Source organism: Eurypyga helias, unplaced genomic scaffold, assembly GCF_000690775.1.
Source record: "Eurypyga helias isolate BGI_N326 unplaced genomic scaffold, ASM69077v1 scaffold23487, whole genome shotgun sequence".
In the NCBI taxonomy this organism is placed as follows: domain Eukaryota; kingdom Metazoa; phylum Chordata; class Aves; order Eurypygiformes; family Eurypygidae; genus Eurypyga; species Eurypyga helias.
In genome coordinates this window covers 36,157-52,793 of record NW_010261413.1, presented here as the reverse complement: position 1 = coordinate 52,793, position 16,637 = coordinate 36,157, and the positions used below count along the sequence as shown (strand labels likewise).

General features: G+C 43.6%; 1 protein-coding gene across 1 annotated transcript in view; it reads left to right on the top strand.

Annotated features, from left to right (window-relative positions):
• Positions 1–2,944: 2,944 nt before the first annotated feature.
• LOC104504434 (dual specificity mitogen-activated protein kinase kinase 4-like) overlaps positions 2,945–16,637 on the top strand; it is a gene marked incomplete at its 3' end in the record, with an annotated part of 42,002 nt that continues 28,309 nt past the window's right edge. Inside the window, 2 exon segments of the mRNA XM_010155375.1 lie at positions 2,945–3,034; positions 3,037–3,155. Coding sequence (XP_010153677.1) covers positions 2,945–3,034; positions 3,037–3,155 — 209 coding nt within the window.

The following is a 16,637-nucleotide window of genomic DNA, read 5'->3' as shown; positions in this document are numbered from 1 at the left end:
CTGTGCACATGTGCTGCAAGAGCTCAGCTTAGAAACTCTTTTTTCTGTTACCTTCCCACTGTTCCTCCTCTGCACGTTTTGTAGCACTAGTATTTGTTCAGCAGCAGGGTGCCATGGGGAAGAGGGAGTGGACGTCAGGATGTGGTGTGTGTGCATGGACAAGTATTTGAATGAGAATGAAATGGTACTGTCACCTGGCACTCTTTAAAACTTCGTGTTGTTGCTGTGTCAGTGCTTGCCTCTCATTGTCTACATAAGCTTCCCATTGCACTCCCTCCCCTGGAAGATTCTGGAGTTGCAAAGTCCGAGCAAGAGAGGAGGTTTGCTTATCCTCATCATAGTGCTTTGTGTATAAATACGCTCCTTTCTGTCATCTTGCACAAAGTGAGTAATTTTTTGTATACACCTAACTTAAGTAAGGTATTCCTCATGCTGCAGAGCACTGGACAGCCTCAGTGAAAGGCAGGGATGGAGGTTGGTCAGAATTTAGAGATACCAGGCCATTCCATTGCCTTGGGGAGGGATGCTATGGCTCCAATTAGATGCTTTTCAGGAGAATAAATGATGTATAATAAACATGTGGAAAAAAAGGTCTTCATAGGAAAAAAGATTAAAGAAGGTTCTGAAAATGCTAGCATTGTTCAAAGGTAGAATCTCATACTGAGAAGTCATGTTGTCAAAAAAGACAGTTAATGGGTTGTTTGGGCATTCTTTAATTCGCTAAACTATGTTATTTATTTATTTATCTATCTATTTAGTTAGTTATTTTTACCAGGCAAGACAAAATAAGAGGGTGCTACTAAAGGGAAAGTACCCCAAAGCAGACCAGCTTGCAGGCCAGCAGTAAGTGGCATTTCTCCATAATCTGTTGAATAGATTTATACTCTCACTCTTGAAAGGAGCAAGCCCTTCATTGCTTAACTTGTTGCAGTGTGCTTAGGATTTTTAAAACCAAGTATTTTATTGTCTTCTTGTAGTGCTGCAGCCTAGATCCCAATGTGCACATTGTATATGTTACACATCTCTTTTTGGGTAACATACACAAGAAAGACCCTTCGAGAGTGTTGAGCTCTGTACTGCAGCAGTCTTCACCCCAAACAGTTTCACACAGGTGGGGCATCCTTGCTTTTCCTCTTCACCATCATCAGTGATGAAAGGCACAGTATCACTGACTGGGACCTTATGGAAATCTGCTGATGAATTGTCACCAAAAAATGATGGTGTTTTTTTTTTTTTTTATTTTTAGGTAGTTGCTGCAAAGCTTTGGGTAATTAGTTTCACACTGTTGGATTTTGTACAAGTTTCTTGTGTGGCATTTTTGTGTAACAAATTAGGCAATTTTTAGAAAGTACAACGTGTATGCGAATATTTCCAGATTATTGTATTGTAATGGGTTCAAAACTGAAAGTGTGTACCAGTAATTTAAAAGTAACAGGTACGATAGAGGCGATCATCTCTAAGTGGGAGCGGTCAGAGTTGCGCTATGGAGCTCCACGTGCTGTAGGTCGGGTAATGCCAGTAGCAGCAACACCCACTTCCTGCAGAGACCTCAAGACAGAATGTAACCTAAATATATCTGAACCTGACACTTGGAGACCACCTGAGATTGTCTGGGATGGCAGGTGTTGAGGACCCTCAGCCGGGTGTTAGCTGGCCATAAGCTTTCCCACACCTTTCAGACTGCAGGGTGTCTGTATTTCTTTGGAGGGCATCCTTAATTCTGAGGTTTGTTTGGTTTATCAAGCTGGTTTTAGATGTCTGTTGTCATCCTTGTAATATTTCATGCCCTGAGACTGCTGTAAGCTGCTTTGACCTGTAACTATTTTTTTTCTCTAATTTTTGATCTTGGAGTTACCCAACACACCTCTTCGTATAAAGTAGAAGAATGCTGCAGAGCAGCATGGTGCCTTCCAGTCTTTCCCAGTAAGGTTTCAAGATGGTTGGAATACACCACCTGCTGTAATGTGAAGGCAAAGGAAGTATATTGGGGGAATACAGGTATCAGGCCATCTTCTAGTGATGCTTCCTGGGATGAGCAGCACTGAGTCATTAACACATTGCTAAGGCAGTGGGAAGCTCGGGGGTGGGGGTTCAGTCACAGGACCCTGAGAAGGTGAAGTGGAAGAGGCCCCATCTCGGCATGTTTTGATGGAGAGGAGCACAGGTTTCCTGTGGCTGAACAGGAACAAGACAGGGTCGTCTGTGGCCTAGTAGGAGAGCTGGTAAGGGACATCCTTTGTCATAGTCCCTGATCCTGCTGCTGTTGCTTGTTGTGCGGGTCATCTCTCCTTCAATGAAAATACGTAGCCAGTGGCTGGAGCAGTGACCAGGGCCCCTCCCACCCTAATATTTATTTATTTTCTTTTTTCCCATGTTTTCTCAGTGGGCTGCAGAGCAAAGCTTTCTCTCACCTGGTCACCCCTCCGATGGGCTGAATTTGCTCTCTGCTTGGTGACCCACTTGGCAATAGTGCACAGCAGATCTCCAACCTTCCTCAAGCCCAGTTATCTCCATTTGCTGTTAGGCTGAGGAGAGTCAGGAAGCCCATCAGCTCTCCTGTGGTGGAGTGTTACATAGAAGACAACCTGAGGTGCCCTTTCCCTTCCCCAGCGCCATCCGCTCTGGGTCTGGTGGCATGCCCAGGCTGTGCCAGCAGTCCAGCCCCTTTGCCACTGTGGCTGAAGTTGAGCCTGCCAGCATGGGGCTGTTCAAAGGAGGGATGGTGCACAGAGGATGCGCAGGGCCCTAGTGTGGAGGTGCCCCGCAGCTGCTGGCAGCCCTGGCAGCTGATGCTGTTACTCCAGCTGTCACAGGGGGTGCTTTGCACACCTGGCTTTGGTGACAGACTTGGAAAGAGAGGGGGAACACCTTGGGTGAGAGCTGACTCCTTTTTCCCATCCCTGTGTCCCTAACATAAGCTATGATTTATTAATGTTGTTGTGAAATGCATTTTGCTATTCTTACAATATGTTTATCTTTTCCTGTTTATTTCCATATATTCTTAATATTTTGTTGCTGACAAAAAGTTTACTTTATGTTCGTTGTCTCCCAGGTAAACGCAAAGCGCTGAAGTTAAATTTTGCAAATCCACCTTTCAAGTCCACAGCAAGATTTACTCTAAACACTTCTGGACTACCTTTCCAAAACCCACACATGTGAGTATAAAGCCAAAGGCACAACTAGTGGAACAACTTTGAAATTATTTGGCCAACACACAGTGTTATTTTAAATGTGGTTTGGTTACTACAGTTATTTGTAGGTTGCTCAAATTTGTCTGTTTGGGTCACTGTAGGTGAATTCTCCCCACACCCCCTGCACTCCCACCCCCAATCTGAATTAAAAAAAAAGTTAGTTTTGGGATCTTCATGTTTTAGACTGGGGCTACTGCCTTTCAGAATTGATTTAAATGAGATAAATTGTAGCTGCTAATGCAAGATATGCCTGTAATGAAGTTCTACACCTATTAAGTGTCATTTTCCTATTTCTTTACTCAGTGCTTATTACTTTTCACTAGAGAGAATTTCTTGTTTCTGTGTTACTTGTGAAAGACATAACTGTGACAGAGTATTTATTTATTTAGCACTAAAAGAAACAAAGGTTTGAGGGTTATCATTCTAAGAAGATGGAGATGTCAGGGAGTTAAGCAGTGATTAGCTCTCACTGAGTTTTCTAGACAGCTAGATACAGGATATCCCTATCCAAAGTTTGAATGCAAGTATGGCACAGAGCTGTTCCTGATGCTAGTAAATAACAATACATTGTCACAGGAAATAATAGCTTTGTATCCTAAGATCCACCAATCTAGATGGAAGGGGGGCACACCCACAGCCTGTTATGTGTGGTAGAATGCAGCTAGCCTGCAAAGATGTCCCAGATTTTTCCTCTCTAAGTTCCCCAGCAGGTCTCAAGGGTTCTGTCAGTGGCAAATCTCAGAGACTGCACCTGCAGCTTCCCCCACTGCCTCGACTCTGCGGGGTGTCCCTAGTTATAGGCTGCTTCTGCTTGGCTCTGCATGTCGCTGCCTCTCTCCTTGAGCTCAGTGCCTTCTGATTCCCCAAGATACACCCTCTGGGGTCTATTCCTATTTCTGGTAGCTTCTTTATGCTGGGGATTTTCAAGCAAGCCTTTATCAGGTTAGAAACATGTTTCTGATGACTTATTAATGGTAATTACAGCATCTAGAAATATTAGAGTAATTTAGATGATCTTTCTTACCACCCCAAGTGACCTTTCCAGTGAGTCCTCCTCTCTGCTTCTCTCTCTTTTTCTTCCTGAAATAGAGTATGTTCACTGGTTATAGAGCTAGCATTTATATATTCAATTTTTGTGTCCCTCCTTCAACATCATCAGATTCTTGTAACAATTTTCCGTAGAACCCCATGTGGGACCCTTTCCTCTCTCAAACCTTCCCATGTCCATTAAATAATGGACTTACTCCCTGCTAGCAGGTTCCCACCATCAGCCATCTATAGGGATTTGACTTTTCTCTCCTTATCTACACAGATTTCTGTCTCAGATTCACTAGAAGTCACAGTGGCACATGTCTAGCACGGAAGAGCTTTCATTATTAGTTGGTGGCATCTTAAGTTTCATATCTGTACAAGTGACTGTCAACATTGTCCTTTGAGAAGGTGCTGCTCTGGTCTCTGTGGGAGTGAGTTGCAGTTGGCAGGAGTTGGATCTCGGTCTGGTGAATGGTGTGACTGGTTCTGAGGACTTGGAAGTGTTTTGGGATGAATATGATAGCCGTTCATATGTCAAAAAATGATGGTGATGTGTCTGCTGCAAGTTATAATAGCCATTTCTATTTGAAAGAGTTGAATGTTGTTGGTTGGTTGGATTGTTTTCTCTGTGTTGAGGCTGGCTAAGCTTGGATACAGCTGATTACCCATCATGTCCATTGTGTTGTCCATAGTGGATGCTGTTCCTCAAACACAATGTTCACATCTCCTGCTTTCACACCTCTCTTGAGTGTTTGTCTCACAGCTGGTGCATCACGGTGATGTGTTTGCACCTCCTGCCTGCTTCCCAGAGAGTCTGGAATAATTTTTCCTCTGTTGTCTGGAAAGGTTTCTAGACTTCAGATCTGAGTTGGCTTTTCCACACCTCCTGATCCAGATGTGATCCCGATGTAAGGTGTGTTTCTGTTCACTGTCCCCAGCCAGATGGAGCATAGTGGCCTTGGCGTACTCCTGAGATGGCTGGCTTGATGCTGCTGGGGATTTCCCTGTGCAGACCCTGTTGGTCCAAATGAGACTGCTGTGGAGGAAGGAAGGCACGTCATGCCAGACGTGGCCTTGGAAATTTCAGTGCTGAGGCTCTGTAACCTGGTAAAATGGTACAGACCCCACATAACCTGTCAAGGTGCAGGTTTGCTTTTCAGTCTAAGAGATCTCAAGAGTGTTGGAAAAGAAGTTGGGGAGTATGGAGGGAACCATTTTGGGAATCACTATAAGCCAGGGGTGGAGTTCAGCTCCTGTGAGCAGTGATGCACACGCAATCTGGAGGGGACTCCACAGGTAGGTTTCCCAGGTTGATCTGTGTGTGATTTCTGTCTCCATTCATGTTAGTTCCTTGGGTTTAATAGCATGTTGCCTGAAGGAACGATTTCAAAGGCCATGGAATCCCAATTGTAAAATGTGGCGTTATTAAGTCTCTGACCAGTGCTTCCCAGTTGCCTTGCATCCCGTGGCACAGAATACCCTCTGTAGCCTGGTGAACATCGTGCTTGCTGTGCTTCTCTTTGTGGAAGTTGTTTGTTAATATATAGAGGCTTTTCGTTAATATATAGACTGTGTCCTGCAATATGATTTCCGGGGGCAGAGAGCATAGATGAAACACTACTGAGTATAAAAAGTTGGGATGTGTGTTCCCAAGTCTTTTTCCTGCATGCCCTCCTCCTTGTCTTTCCTTTCCCATCTGCAGTGTTTTTGGGGCCGTGTCTTATGATTTAAGTCTCAGGCTGGGTCTGCATCTCTCCAAGATGTATGAAGGTACTGTCATGGGTATGCAGGCAGCATGGGAAGTGGGTGCCAGGGCAGGATATAGAGCAGCATGTAGGAATGCAAGGCCGCTTGCGGGAGCACGAGGAGTTGGCCAGTGTCAGGCCCTCTGAGCTTTGCTCTGCCACCTCTTTGACAGCCTTGGAGCTGAGAGCTGGTGAGGACGTCAGTGGCTGAGTGGCAGCAGGTGGTGCCACTGCTCCTGCCTCATCTCTGTCCAGCCACAGCACCCTGAGCCCCTGCCCAGGACACATTCCTTCTTTCCCCTTACTATTGCATCCACTTCCAGCTGTTTTGAGGTGTCTTGAAGGAGCTCATCTTTACCATGGAGGATCGGAAACCAAGTGGGGAGGACACTTCTGTAGCAGAGCAGATGCTACAACTGCTCAGACTGGAGCCAGTGGCAAAACCTCTTACATGTGTAGTGCTGCTACAGTTTTGCCCTAAGTATTTTGTGAATTAGGACATGTGTTAAAATCAGAGGTCTTTGAAGTGACCTTTAAATAGGAGACTGACTCAGGACGGCTTCGAATGAGATTAGAAACTGGAGGTACTTTTCTAGTTGCTGTACTTGGGCTATGGCTTCCTGAAACCTCCCCTCCTGGTGATGCTGAGGGCTGAGACATCCCTTACTGCAGCTGAAAGGTGCTGTGAATGGCTTTCTTGCACAAATTCTGTGTGGCAGGTGGATGGAGACCCAGGATGGTGTGTCGAGCAGCAGTGAGGAAGGAAGGTCCGTTCTGGTTTTGTGACTGCATGTGGCTGTTGGAGGTGTGGAGGACATACATTCATCTGAGCTGTGTCTGCTACCACAGAATCTACTTCATAAGTGCTGGGAGAGATTTTGTCTAGTTACTCCAGACTACCCAGCCTGTCTGTAGAGTATCTATCAAAATTATATACATAATCGTACATGTGACCTATACAGGGTAAAGGCAGGATAGAGCCTGAATTTCAGACAGTAGTTGCGGAGCAAAATTCTTCCTTGAAAGGATGTAGTCTAGAGAAGGTGTATTTTACTGAAGCTGATGGCGTTCCTCCCTGTGCCTGGTCAGGGGCGGGAGGGCTGTGTGTGACTGCCATGCTCTGCAGGCTGGGTAACAGTGGTGGCTATGGAGAACTGTCAGTTGAGACCACAGTTCTCATTATTTCAGACTGTGTTTCTGACTTCAACCACATGAACAAACACTCATTTTGTTTTCCCTGCAGCAGACATTGTAGCGGCTGGAGGACACAATCTGTGGCTAGCGTGGGCTGGTAAACTTCCAACCCATTCTTTTTCAGTTGCTATTTTCAACTGACTGAAAAGCATTCCACCTTTTACTTTATCTGTTATCTGTCCAAATAGGATTTAGGTCACAAACAAAATTAGGTTACCGAGTTATCTGTGTGTAAGCTCTACAGAGCGACTTGCAGCTCGTGGCCTTAGCTAAAGGAGATTCAAATAAAACTGACACAGGAGTGATGTGGTGAGATGTACCTGGGTAGCTGTGCATGGCAGGTTTGCCTCGCAGTTGTCTGTGTTGTGCTGGCCATCACTGGCAGCCATTGAACATACTTGGCTGTAGTTGAGTGTTTTGGTTTTCTGGAAAGCCTTGTACTCTTCTGGTGCATTGATGCTTTGATCTTCAGACTGCAGGATTTAGATCCACCTGCTAAGAAATGAGCATGCACAAAGACTTCTGTTTGGCATCTGATTCACAGCATGTTGCTTGAGTGTCCTTTCTGCTAGCTGGGAAGTCTCTTGACTGTCAGAGGTGTTGCCTCTCTGGAACTTAACACCAAAGCATCACAGTCTGGAAAGGTGACAAAATGAAATGACCTCTTCTAATGCTCACAAAGCAAGCTTCTGAACTGTCTAGTGGCCTGTTGGACTCAATAGCCTCCCTGTAGTGTGTGGGTGTCTTCATGGATTTATTGTGATAGAGGCTTCCCAAGGTGCGGACCTTCTTCTCCTTTTGACACTTGGGAGAATGACACACTTTCCAGATCGATGCTCCAAGAGTGTGTTGGCAGACGTTTGTTTAATAGACCTTCAGGACTGGATTCCTCAAAAGCAAGTGGAGGTCCAGTTGCACATCAGACATTGCTGCTTCCTAGCAGACTTCTGCTGTACAGTTCAGGAACTGTCATTATTCCTGGAAAGTATTTTCCTGGCTGTCCCAAAATCTCTCAAGTGCTACCTCTCTTTTATTCTCCTCTTACACTTTTCCAAACCTTGCTGGCATATGGTTTCAGGCTCTCTACCTGCATAGCATACAGCTGGCTGGGTTCATTAGGAAATAACCTGTGAGAGCTGCTATGATTTGTCAAAAAAATACTGAAAATCGAAGTGGAATATCCAAAATTGGCATGTTCACAATTACTTCTGTGAATTTTCCTCTAAATAATGCTCTGTTTGGTCCCCATTTCTATCACAGTCAAATCACATCTTTATTAATACTGATTTCTGATACCTTTCTGCCACATGATAGCTTCCCATTGCAGGGTGGGATGCCTGGAAGCCTTAGATACAGCTTGCAGTGTAAAAGACTGAGTTCTTTTCTGTGACTGTTCTGCAGCATTTCCTGAAGGTTGCAGTATCTGAATGTAATCACTAGGAAACGCTTGTATTTTCTAATAAACACAAGTAAAATGGATACCTCCAAGGCTTCAGCAAATACATTTAATGTTTGAGTGAGTCTGTGGAAGACAGGCTTTCATTTTTAATGCAAACATCACCCTGGTTTAAATGCTAGAGCAATATTTCTTAAATGAATTTTTTTCAGGACCTTTCTTGATAAATAGATGGGTTTGGTCTTGTATTTAACCTTCCTGCTTCTTCTAGAAGTTTACAGGTTCGTTTGGCCAGTGAGTCTCTGTGGCCTAGATGACAAAGAGGTGATCTGGCATGTAAAACACCTGTGCTCAGTATCTCAGACTTGAAGCAGATTGCCTCTTCACAGAAGGAGCTACCAAAGTTAGTGTGAGATTTTGAACATGCTGCATTCAAGGTTTTTTTTTTTCCCTTCTGAGTTTTGGTATTTCTCTTAAGTTGCTAATCCTGCTCTGAAGTGAAGTTTTTGGGTGTCTGCTGCTTCCAAAATAGGTTTCTGTAGCTAATTCCATGGCAGGGGGGTTGGAACTAGATGATCTTTAAGGTCCCTTCCAACCCTAACCATTCTATGATTCTATGATTCCATGTCCCTTGGAGCATTGGTGCCTTAGTAGAACTGTTCTTTCTGCAAGGATTTTTATATCTCGGCACTCTGCTTCTGAATTTAGGCTTTCCATGTCTGGAATCAAAATCTGGAGCTTGTGTATCTCCATTAAGCTAATTGACACCAATTTTGCAAATGTGCAGAGCACCTAGCTTCCTGCCACACTGTCAGGATCTAGGCTGCTCAAAACTTCTGCAAACCTAATCACCTACACTTGGGTGTCTAAATCAAACAGAGTCCGATGATATATATACACTAATCTGGCTCCCATGGTTTTGAGTGCGTCACACGTGCTGAGTGATTTAGCTTTGCAGACCTGAACGGTTGCACAAAACTCTGTTCCCATTTTGCAGATGGGAAGCTGGGGCATGCTGTTATTTGGAAGAGGTAAAGCTTGGGATTTTTTTGGTTCTCCCAAAAATCTGTGGTCCACAGGCTAACTCTGTGTTACACATCCCACTCATGGCACAGTTAGGGATGTTGCCCTGGCTCTTGGCCAGAACTGCTTATCTGGGAGCAGGATTTTGGCCTTGCAGCCCTGACGCCCTTAGTGTGCTGAGTGGTGCAAAATGGGTCCCATTCCTGGTGCGCAGTGGGAGGCCTATTTCTTCCATGGTGGGGAAGAGCAACTGACTGGTAAGAAGCTTTAAGAAGCTGGCAGTAGTGGCAGTTAGCTTCCAGAGAACCAAGACCTGCCAAGTCCGTCCCAGTGGGGCCAGCAGCCTGGGTGGTGGGGTGGAGCAAGAGCCTGTGGTGGCAGTGGGTGTTATCTGGAGGCAGGGGAGGCTGGAGGCTTATGCTCCTGCCCAGAGCTGCCGGGGGCACCTGCTGCCTCTGCAGGTCCCTGCGGGGACGTGGCTGTCCTTGGTCACTCGCAAGCCCCGACAGTTGGCACACAGATGTCTGAGATACACAGAGGCATGAATTTGCAACATTTCCTAATTCAAGGTGTGGTGTCTGATGCTCAGGCTGCCTCCTTGGACCTTCACCAGCATCTTGGGCGAGGGAAGGTGAGAAGGGATAGAGGCAAAGCTGCCATCCTGTGTCGCTTATTGAAGATGTTTTTAGTGATGTTGTCTAGGGATACTGAGATGGTGTCTGAAGAGAGTCTCTGAAGAGCAGCAGTTTTGAGTTGACTACCACATTATTTTTCTGCTGAGTTGAATGGTGTGTGGAGGGAGGTGAAACATTCTGGTTTGATGAAAACTGGAAGATTTACAGGCAGAGCAGTCAGGTGGAAATGTTAATTTTGAAACGGAATCCAGCTTCATTCACCATCAAACCTGCATCAGTGTGGCTTTTTAGTGAGATCTGCTTTATCTAGTAACATGGGTCCATGGGTGACCTGTGACTGGCCAGATACTTTCCTGAGACATGTAAGTTGGGAATCATAATCCTTGACTTCATCTATGCTCATGGCAAAAGCCAGATGCTTGCAGTCTGCTCGGGACCAAGTTGCTTCTTTGGAGGTATCTGTCGTGCTCCAGAGCCTGGAGAAGAGCCAGTGGGTGACTGTTCCTTGTTTAGTCAGCTTGGTTTTAAAAGCCCAGCTTTATAAACCTGTGTATGAGGTCAACACTTCAGTAATAATTTGCGTGATCTAATGACGAAGGAGGTTTGAGAAATGTGTGTCATGCTGAGCGTTGCAGAGCTGGAAATCTCCCAGAATTTGTGGGTTTGGAAAGGCAATCTACTGGCCGTGTTTCAGATGGGGGATGGTGCTGCTTTTGTTTGAAAGCGGTTCAAGGTTTCAGACATATGGAGGGTTTGTTCTGGTTTAAGTTTAGCTTAGTTCAGTTTGGTTCTGCTGCTTGTGTCTTGATGGTTCAGAGGCGGCGTTTGGTCTGGCAGGATCAGAGCTGTCGCATTAGCGTTCAGTAGACCCTGGGGATTCCTGAGTTAGAGCCTTCTTCACACATCAGAAGGGACACATCTGGTCCTGGCATAGCTGCATAATTCACATGAAGGAAGATGTAACTACTGCAGTGCTTATTTTAAGAGAAGTGAAAGTAGGTCAAGTGGTTCCATAGTCTGTATCAGCTCTTCTATTCTCTTCATGCTGTTGTAATAACAGAAGCATGATTTTCTCTCCTTTTTTCCTTTTCTTTATTTCTAGGTGCTGCATCCCCTAGCAAGGACAGCAGTGTGCGCACTTAAATGCAAGCTGTTTGTAAATATTGGTGCATGGAGATTTGAAAAGCACTCAGGACACCAGCATACCCTAATCTTCTCTGGAGGGTTAGAGAGAAAATGGGAGCCCACAGCTCCATGTGATTAGACTTTTCAATGTATTTGAGTCTTTTGGTGTAATTTTCAGAGTATTTTAAGACCCATGTGCCTGTGCTTTACCATTTTCTCTAGGGAATTCTCTAAGCTCTTCTAAAACTCATATTTCATACTTTATAGAGAAGGTATGACGTGTTGCCAGTGCAAGTGAGATCCAGAATGGGAGCTGGTAGTTGTGAAAATTTCTCCTTTGCCCGCTCCAGCGATGAGCCATCTTTGGGATTTGAACTTTTTGATTCAAAAATAACCCATGGCACCTGTGTGTTATCCGTGTCCCATGTGCCCCTGGGATCCGTTGAGCTGTGCAGATTGCTGGTGTCCTGCCTAAGATCAGAGGGGAAATTGAGCATCCCCATATCTGTTCTTGCCATTTCCTAAGGCACACTTGGAAAACCTATTAGATGGTACTGATTTCAGTTAAAATTTATTCAGGGAGCAGGATATGCTGTCGCTTATCTTGACATAACATTTTGGAGGCTGGACTTGCCCTTTTGGCCTTTCTCTTTCAGCCTCTTTTCTTCTAGACTCATGAATCTGGCTTTCTCAGCTGGGGATCGATCCAAGGTCAATGGGACAATAGATGTCCCATCTGTATGTCTTAGGGTCCAATCTCTTGGAACACAGATGAAGTCCTGAGGCTGAAGAAAACCTACATCCCCACGTTCTCTCCTTCTTAGGCAAATACAGTAACTGCTAGCTTAATAGCAAAACCTGCTGGAGTTTGGAGAGGAAAATGGGATAAAGCAGATTATTTTAGGTAACGTATCTGAATATGTGTGTATGTATGTGCACAGACGTTTCACCTTTCCAATTTTTTTGGATAAATTTATTGTTCAATAATTATTTACAAATAACAAAGTAGGACACTGCTTACACATTGATCTGAGTTTAGTGACCATGTATAGGAGTGGTCTGTGCCATATTGGACAGATGGTGTATCTGGTTTCTTCCCCTGGGTGACTGTTGCTGTAGGACTCCAGTTAGTCTGAGAGGGTCAGTGACAGACATATTTTTGCTGGTTGTGTGACATAGAGAAATACCATAATTTTATAGATGGACCACCACTATTCACGTCTGTGATTTAAGTTGGATTTGAACCCTACATTTCCAGATGTGGACACAGCAAACCACATTCCTGCAGGAAACCCAAATAAACAGCTGCTGTTGCTAGCTGTAGGAGTAGACTTTGGTCATTGCTATTCTGCATACTCTGTTCACACCATGTTTCTTCCCCTGGGTGACTGTTGCTGTCAAGCAGGAGTATGTCCTTTATCTCTTCAGACATTAATCACCACTTTGTAGTAAAATATCTTGAATTTTTCCCTGGCTGCAGAGAAGTAAGCCAGTTCTGCTTTGTGGGTTCAGACTGAAGGAATCAATCATCCCTTTTGTCTTCTGTGCAAATCAAGAAATGGAGAATAAAGAGAGAAGAGTGCAGATTTGGAAACTGCTTCAACCCCACAGGTCATTGTCAACACCTTCTGTTTTTGTCCTTTGCATGAATCAGTGACTTTAGTGTGTACTGTACTGTGGAGGACATTTGGACTGAATGAGCAGGATGCATCCAGGAAAAACAGCTGCTGTAAAAAGAGTTCATGGAGAGGACATTGTGGTGAATTGGATGGACGTGACGGAGATGGGGGTTGGCTTTCTGAATTGTTTTTGCCATTCTGCTTGTTTGAGGAACTGACTTCTGAAAAATATTTAGGTTAGCTGGGTTTATGTTATATTATGTCTGTGAAAACTACAGACATCATCTTTGAGATTCAGGTGGATGTTGTTGTCTACTATTGTGAAGGCCCCTCCATTTTGGGAAACTTCAAGAAAGAGCAAATAGCCAAGCCAGTCTACAGTGGATTATGGCGACCCTAAATGGTCTTCTCTTTGAGCCTGTCTTCATTTTCTCCTTTGTAAAATATATTGGAGTAAATCTGGATGAGCGATTGGTCCTTCATGCCCAATGTATCTGATGCCTTTGCAGAGCATGCTACAGCAGTATGAAGGTGGTTGTCATCTCTGAGGAGTATTTGGGCTTCTCTATAATCCAGCTGTGTTTGTTTTCTCTCTCTGATGTTCTAGGTGGGTATTTTATAGCAGTGAAAGAAGGGAAAGGTGATTCTCTGGAGCAACTGGCCTAGCTTCTTACAGCAACCTTAATTAAGCATCTTTACCTAGCTCACAGAAAATCACCTCTTGGCTCCTGAGAGTCGCTGGAGAAAACTGTGCCCCAGGCAGCCAGTTTGGAGGAGGCCAACATTTAAAATCTCAACATACTACCAGACTGCGGAGCCTGGGGACCTTTGGCAGGCAGTTGCTTTCACTGGCCTGTAGGAGTCTTATGTCTTAGAGGAGGAGCACTTTAAAAATACAAGTCACATTTCGTCCATTTAGTCTTGTTATGGCCTCTCTTTAGGTCTCCATATATATGAGAGCTGCATCTCTCTGAAAAAGCAATACCTGTCTTGCAGTTAGCTGATTTCTTTGTCTTCCATCTGACCTTATCTGCCACAGAAAGAAAAGTACTCTCAGGTATGTTTTTGACACTGAATTTCACGTTAAGCCCTGTGATGGAGCCCAAAGGTGGGTTTTTTTGTTTGGGGTTTTTTGGTGGGTGGGTGGTGTTTGTTTTTGTTTTAAATCCCAAATAGAAAATAAATCCTGAAGGAGAAGTTGAAGGGCTTTTAGCTTTCTCAGACTAGGGTTGGAATTTTATGACATACAGAAGTTTGAATTAGAAAAACTGCTTATTGAGTAGTTGAAACAGAAATGTTTCATGTAGTTGGAATAACAGTGCTCATTATCTACCCCTCTCAAGTGTTTCCAACAAGGAGCTGAGTAAAACCTTAAGTATGCATTGCTGACCATTTGTAGATAGCTGCACTGGTCATTTATGCAAGTACTTGAGTGCTTGTTTTCTGTGTGCCTTCCACAAAGTGTTTAGCAGGAGCCCATCTTGCCTGAGCTACTTGAACTGCTCTGAGATGACAGGTCCTTATATTGGGAAAGGAGATTTCCACAGCTGGACAGCTAGAGGGACTCAGAGATCCAGAACCTGATTTTTGTTCTTAGAGAAGTCTCATCATACAGGTTGCTAATTAACCTTTGTTTTTCTGTCAGTTGTGTGTCTCTGAAGGTAATTAGAAAGGACGTAGTTGTTCAGTTCATGCAAACTTACTCATGAAGAGAGGGGATAGGATGGATGACAAGCCCACGTGGGAGAGACCACCAGTCCTAGATTGGTGGATTCAGGATGGAAGCTGAATGTTTAAAAAAAAACCCAACAAAACAAACCCACAAACTTCTATGTTCTGCTTTGCAGACTGCAAGAAAAACAAAACAGTTATGGTCTATATACCTCGAGGAAACAGCGTGTCACTAACATAGATATTTGGTTACTAAGTTGAATGCAGTTGTTCATGTTTCTAATCATAGTAATAATACAATTAGAAATAATAATTGCTATTGCTGTAAGAAAACCAATTGCTTACTATTTAATATGTTAAAATACAGTTCAAATCATCAGATGCTGCATTGTTCCCAGTGAGGGGAGGTTGCTAAGGTAAAATCTGGGAAAAAAAAAAAAATGTACAGCTTACTAATTTGTCATGTTAAGTGCTCCATGGGTCCGTGACTGAGTATTGTGTTGTATGTTATTGTGTCATGTGATAACAGCACCATGTTTTCCTGTCATTTTCACAACTTTTCCTGGCTGAAGTGATACACAAGCAACCCTGGGTAGTAATCACATTGTCCCGTTCAGTTTCAAAAGGAGAGAAGCGGACCTCATCCAGAAACTTTCCAGCAGGCTACAGTAAGCTTAACTGTCTGTTAGCCATTGTTAAATATTTTCCATACCCACAAAAATGGCATCTATTAAAGTAATGGAATTTGTCTCAGAAATAGTGTCATTCCATTGAGTGATTTTTGTGTAATGATAATGATATTGCATCTCAGTATCATTTTGCGAAGTATTTAAAGTATGTATTTGGGTTCTTTTATTGATTCTTACGTATGTGCTTGTGTCTCTGTTTCCTGTTCTTCAGGTAGCTGACCATGGCTCAGGAGATGTAATATTTCAGAAAAAGAGACAGCATTCTTAGAAGGGTTGTTTAAATTAAGGGTTTTTTTTTCCCCCTGGTATTATTCTGAAATGCTTGAATCTAGTGTAAGCTTTGAATACACAGCCTTGGTGGGTTCAGTGAATGTGCTGCACTCTGGTTCATGTCCAAATCAAAATTAGTTTGAGATTAATGTGATCAGTTAAATTTGGTACAGGCTTCGCCACGATGAATTGAGGGGTTTCTTCTGTGTCAAGGGCAGAATTAATGAAAATCCATTTTAACTCAGTAGTTTACTAGGGGAGCTTAATACAAAATACTGACATTTTAAAAGCCTCAGCCAAACCCCATTGAAGTCAGGGAGACACTTTGCAGCCTTGAGCGTGTGCTAGACCAAGTCTGAAGGGCTGTGCAATCTTCCATGCTTTGTTAGCATCTTCATTTTAAATGTTTGGAGGAGCATAGAAAGCCAGAGCAATGCTAGGATCATTTTCTACCACTTGATCATGATGAAAGGGAGCAAGTGTGCTTTTGTTTTTCTGAGTAGGTAAGAGATGCAAAACTGTATAATTTCCTTTCTTTGACACATTTTCTGTATCTCTTCACATTGTAGGAATCTGTTATTTAATATAACTAAGTCTCAGAACAGCTGACATGGGTCAGAGCAAAACCCATTTCGTACTGTCCCTCTTTAAAGGGTACTGTCTGTTTCCAATAGGCTGATGGACAACATTTCTTCTTGCAGAATCTGAAAGATTTGGGAGAGCACTGACACTTTCAGCCCTCTAGAAAAAAAATGGGCACACATTTCTTTGGAGACTTTCTTCAGTGAAAATTAAACTAGGGTTGCTGTTCTATTAGTGTCAGTCTGTAGGGTCTGAAAGCTGTTTTATAAGTAACACAAGACATTGAGATGGAAGTGTTACATCCTCTCTAGCCTGTTTGAAAGACTTGGTAGAAATGTGTTAGCCAAAGTCACAAGCTGTTTTTTTTACTCTGAAGTTACAAACAGTGCACAGTGGTATTAAAACCCTGTAGTTTGCATGGAAGCTTTTTTGTTAGAATTTATGTTTTATCATTCCTTTGACTGA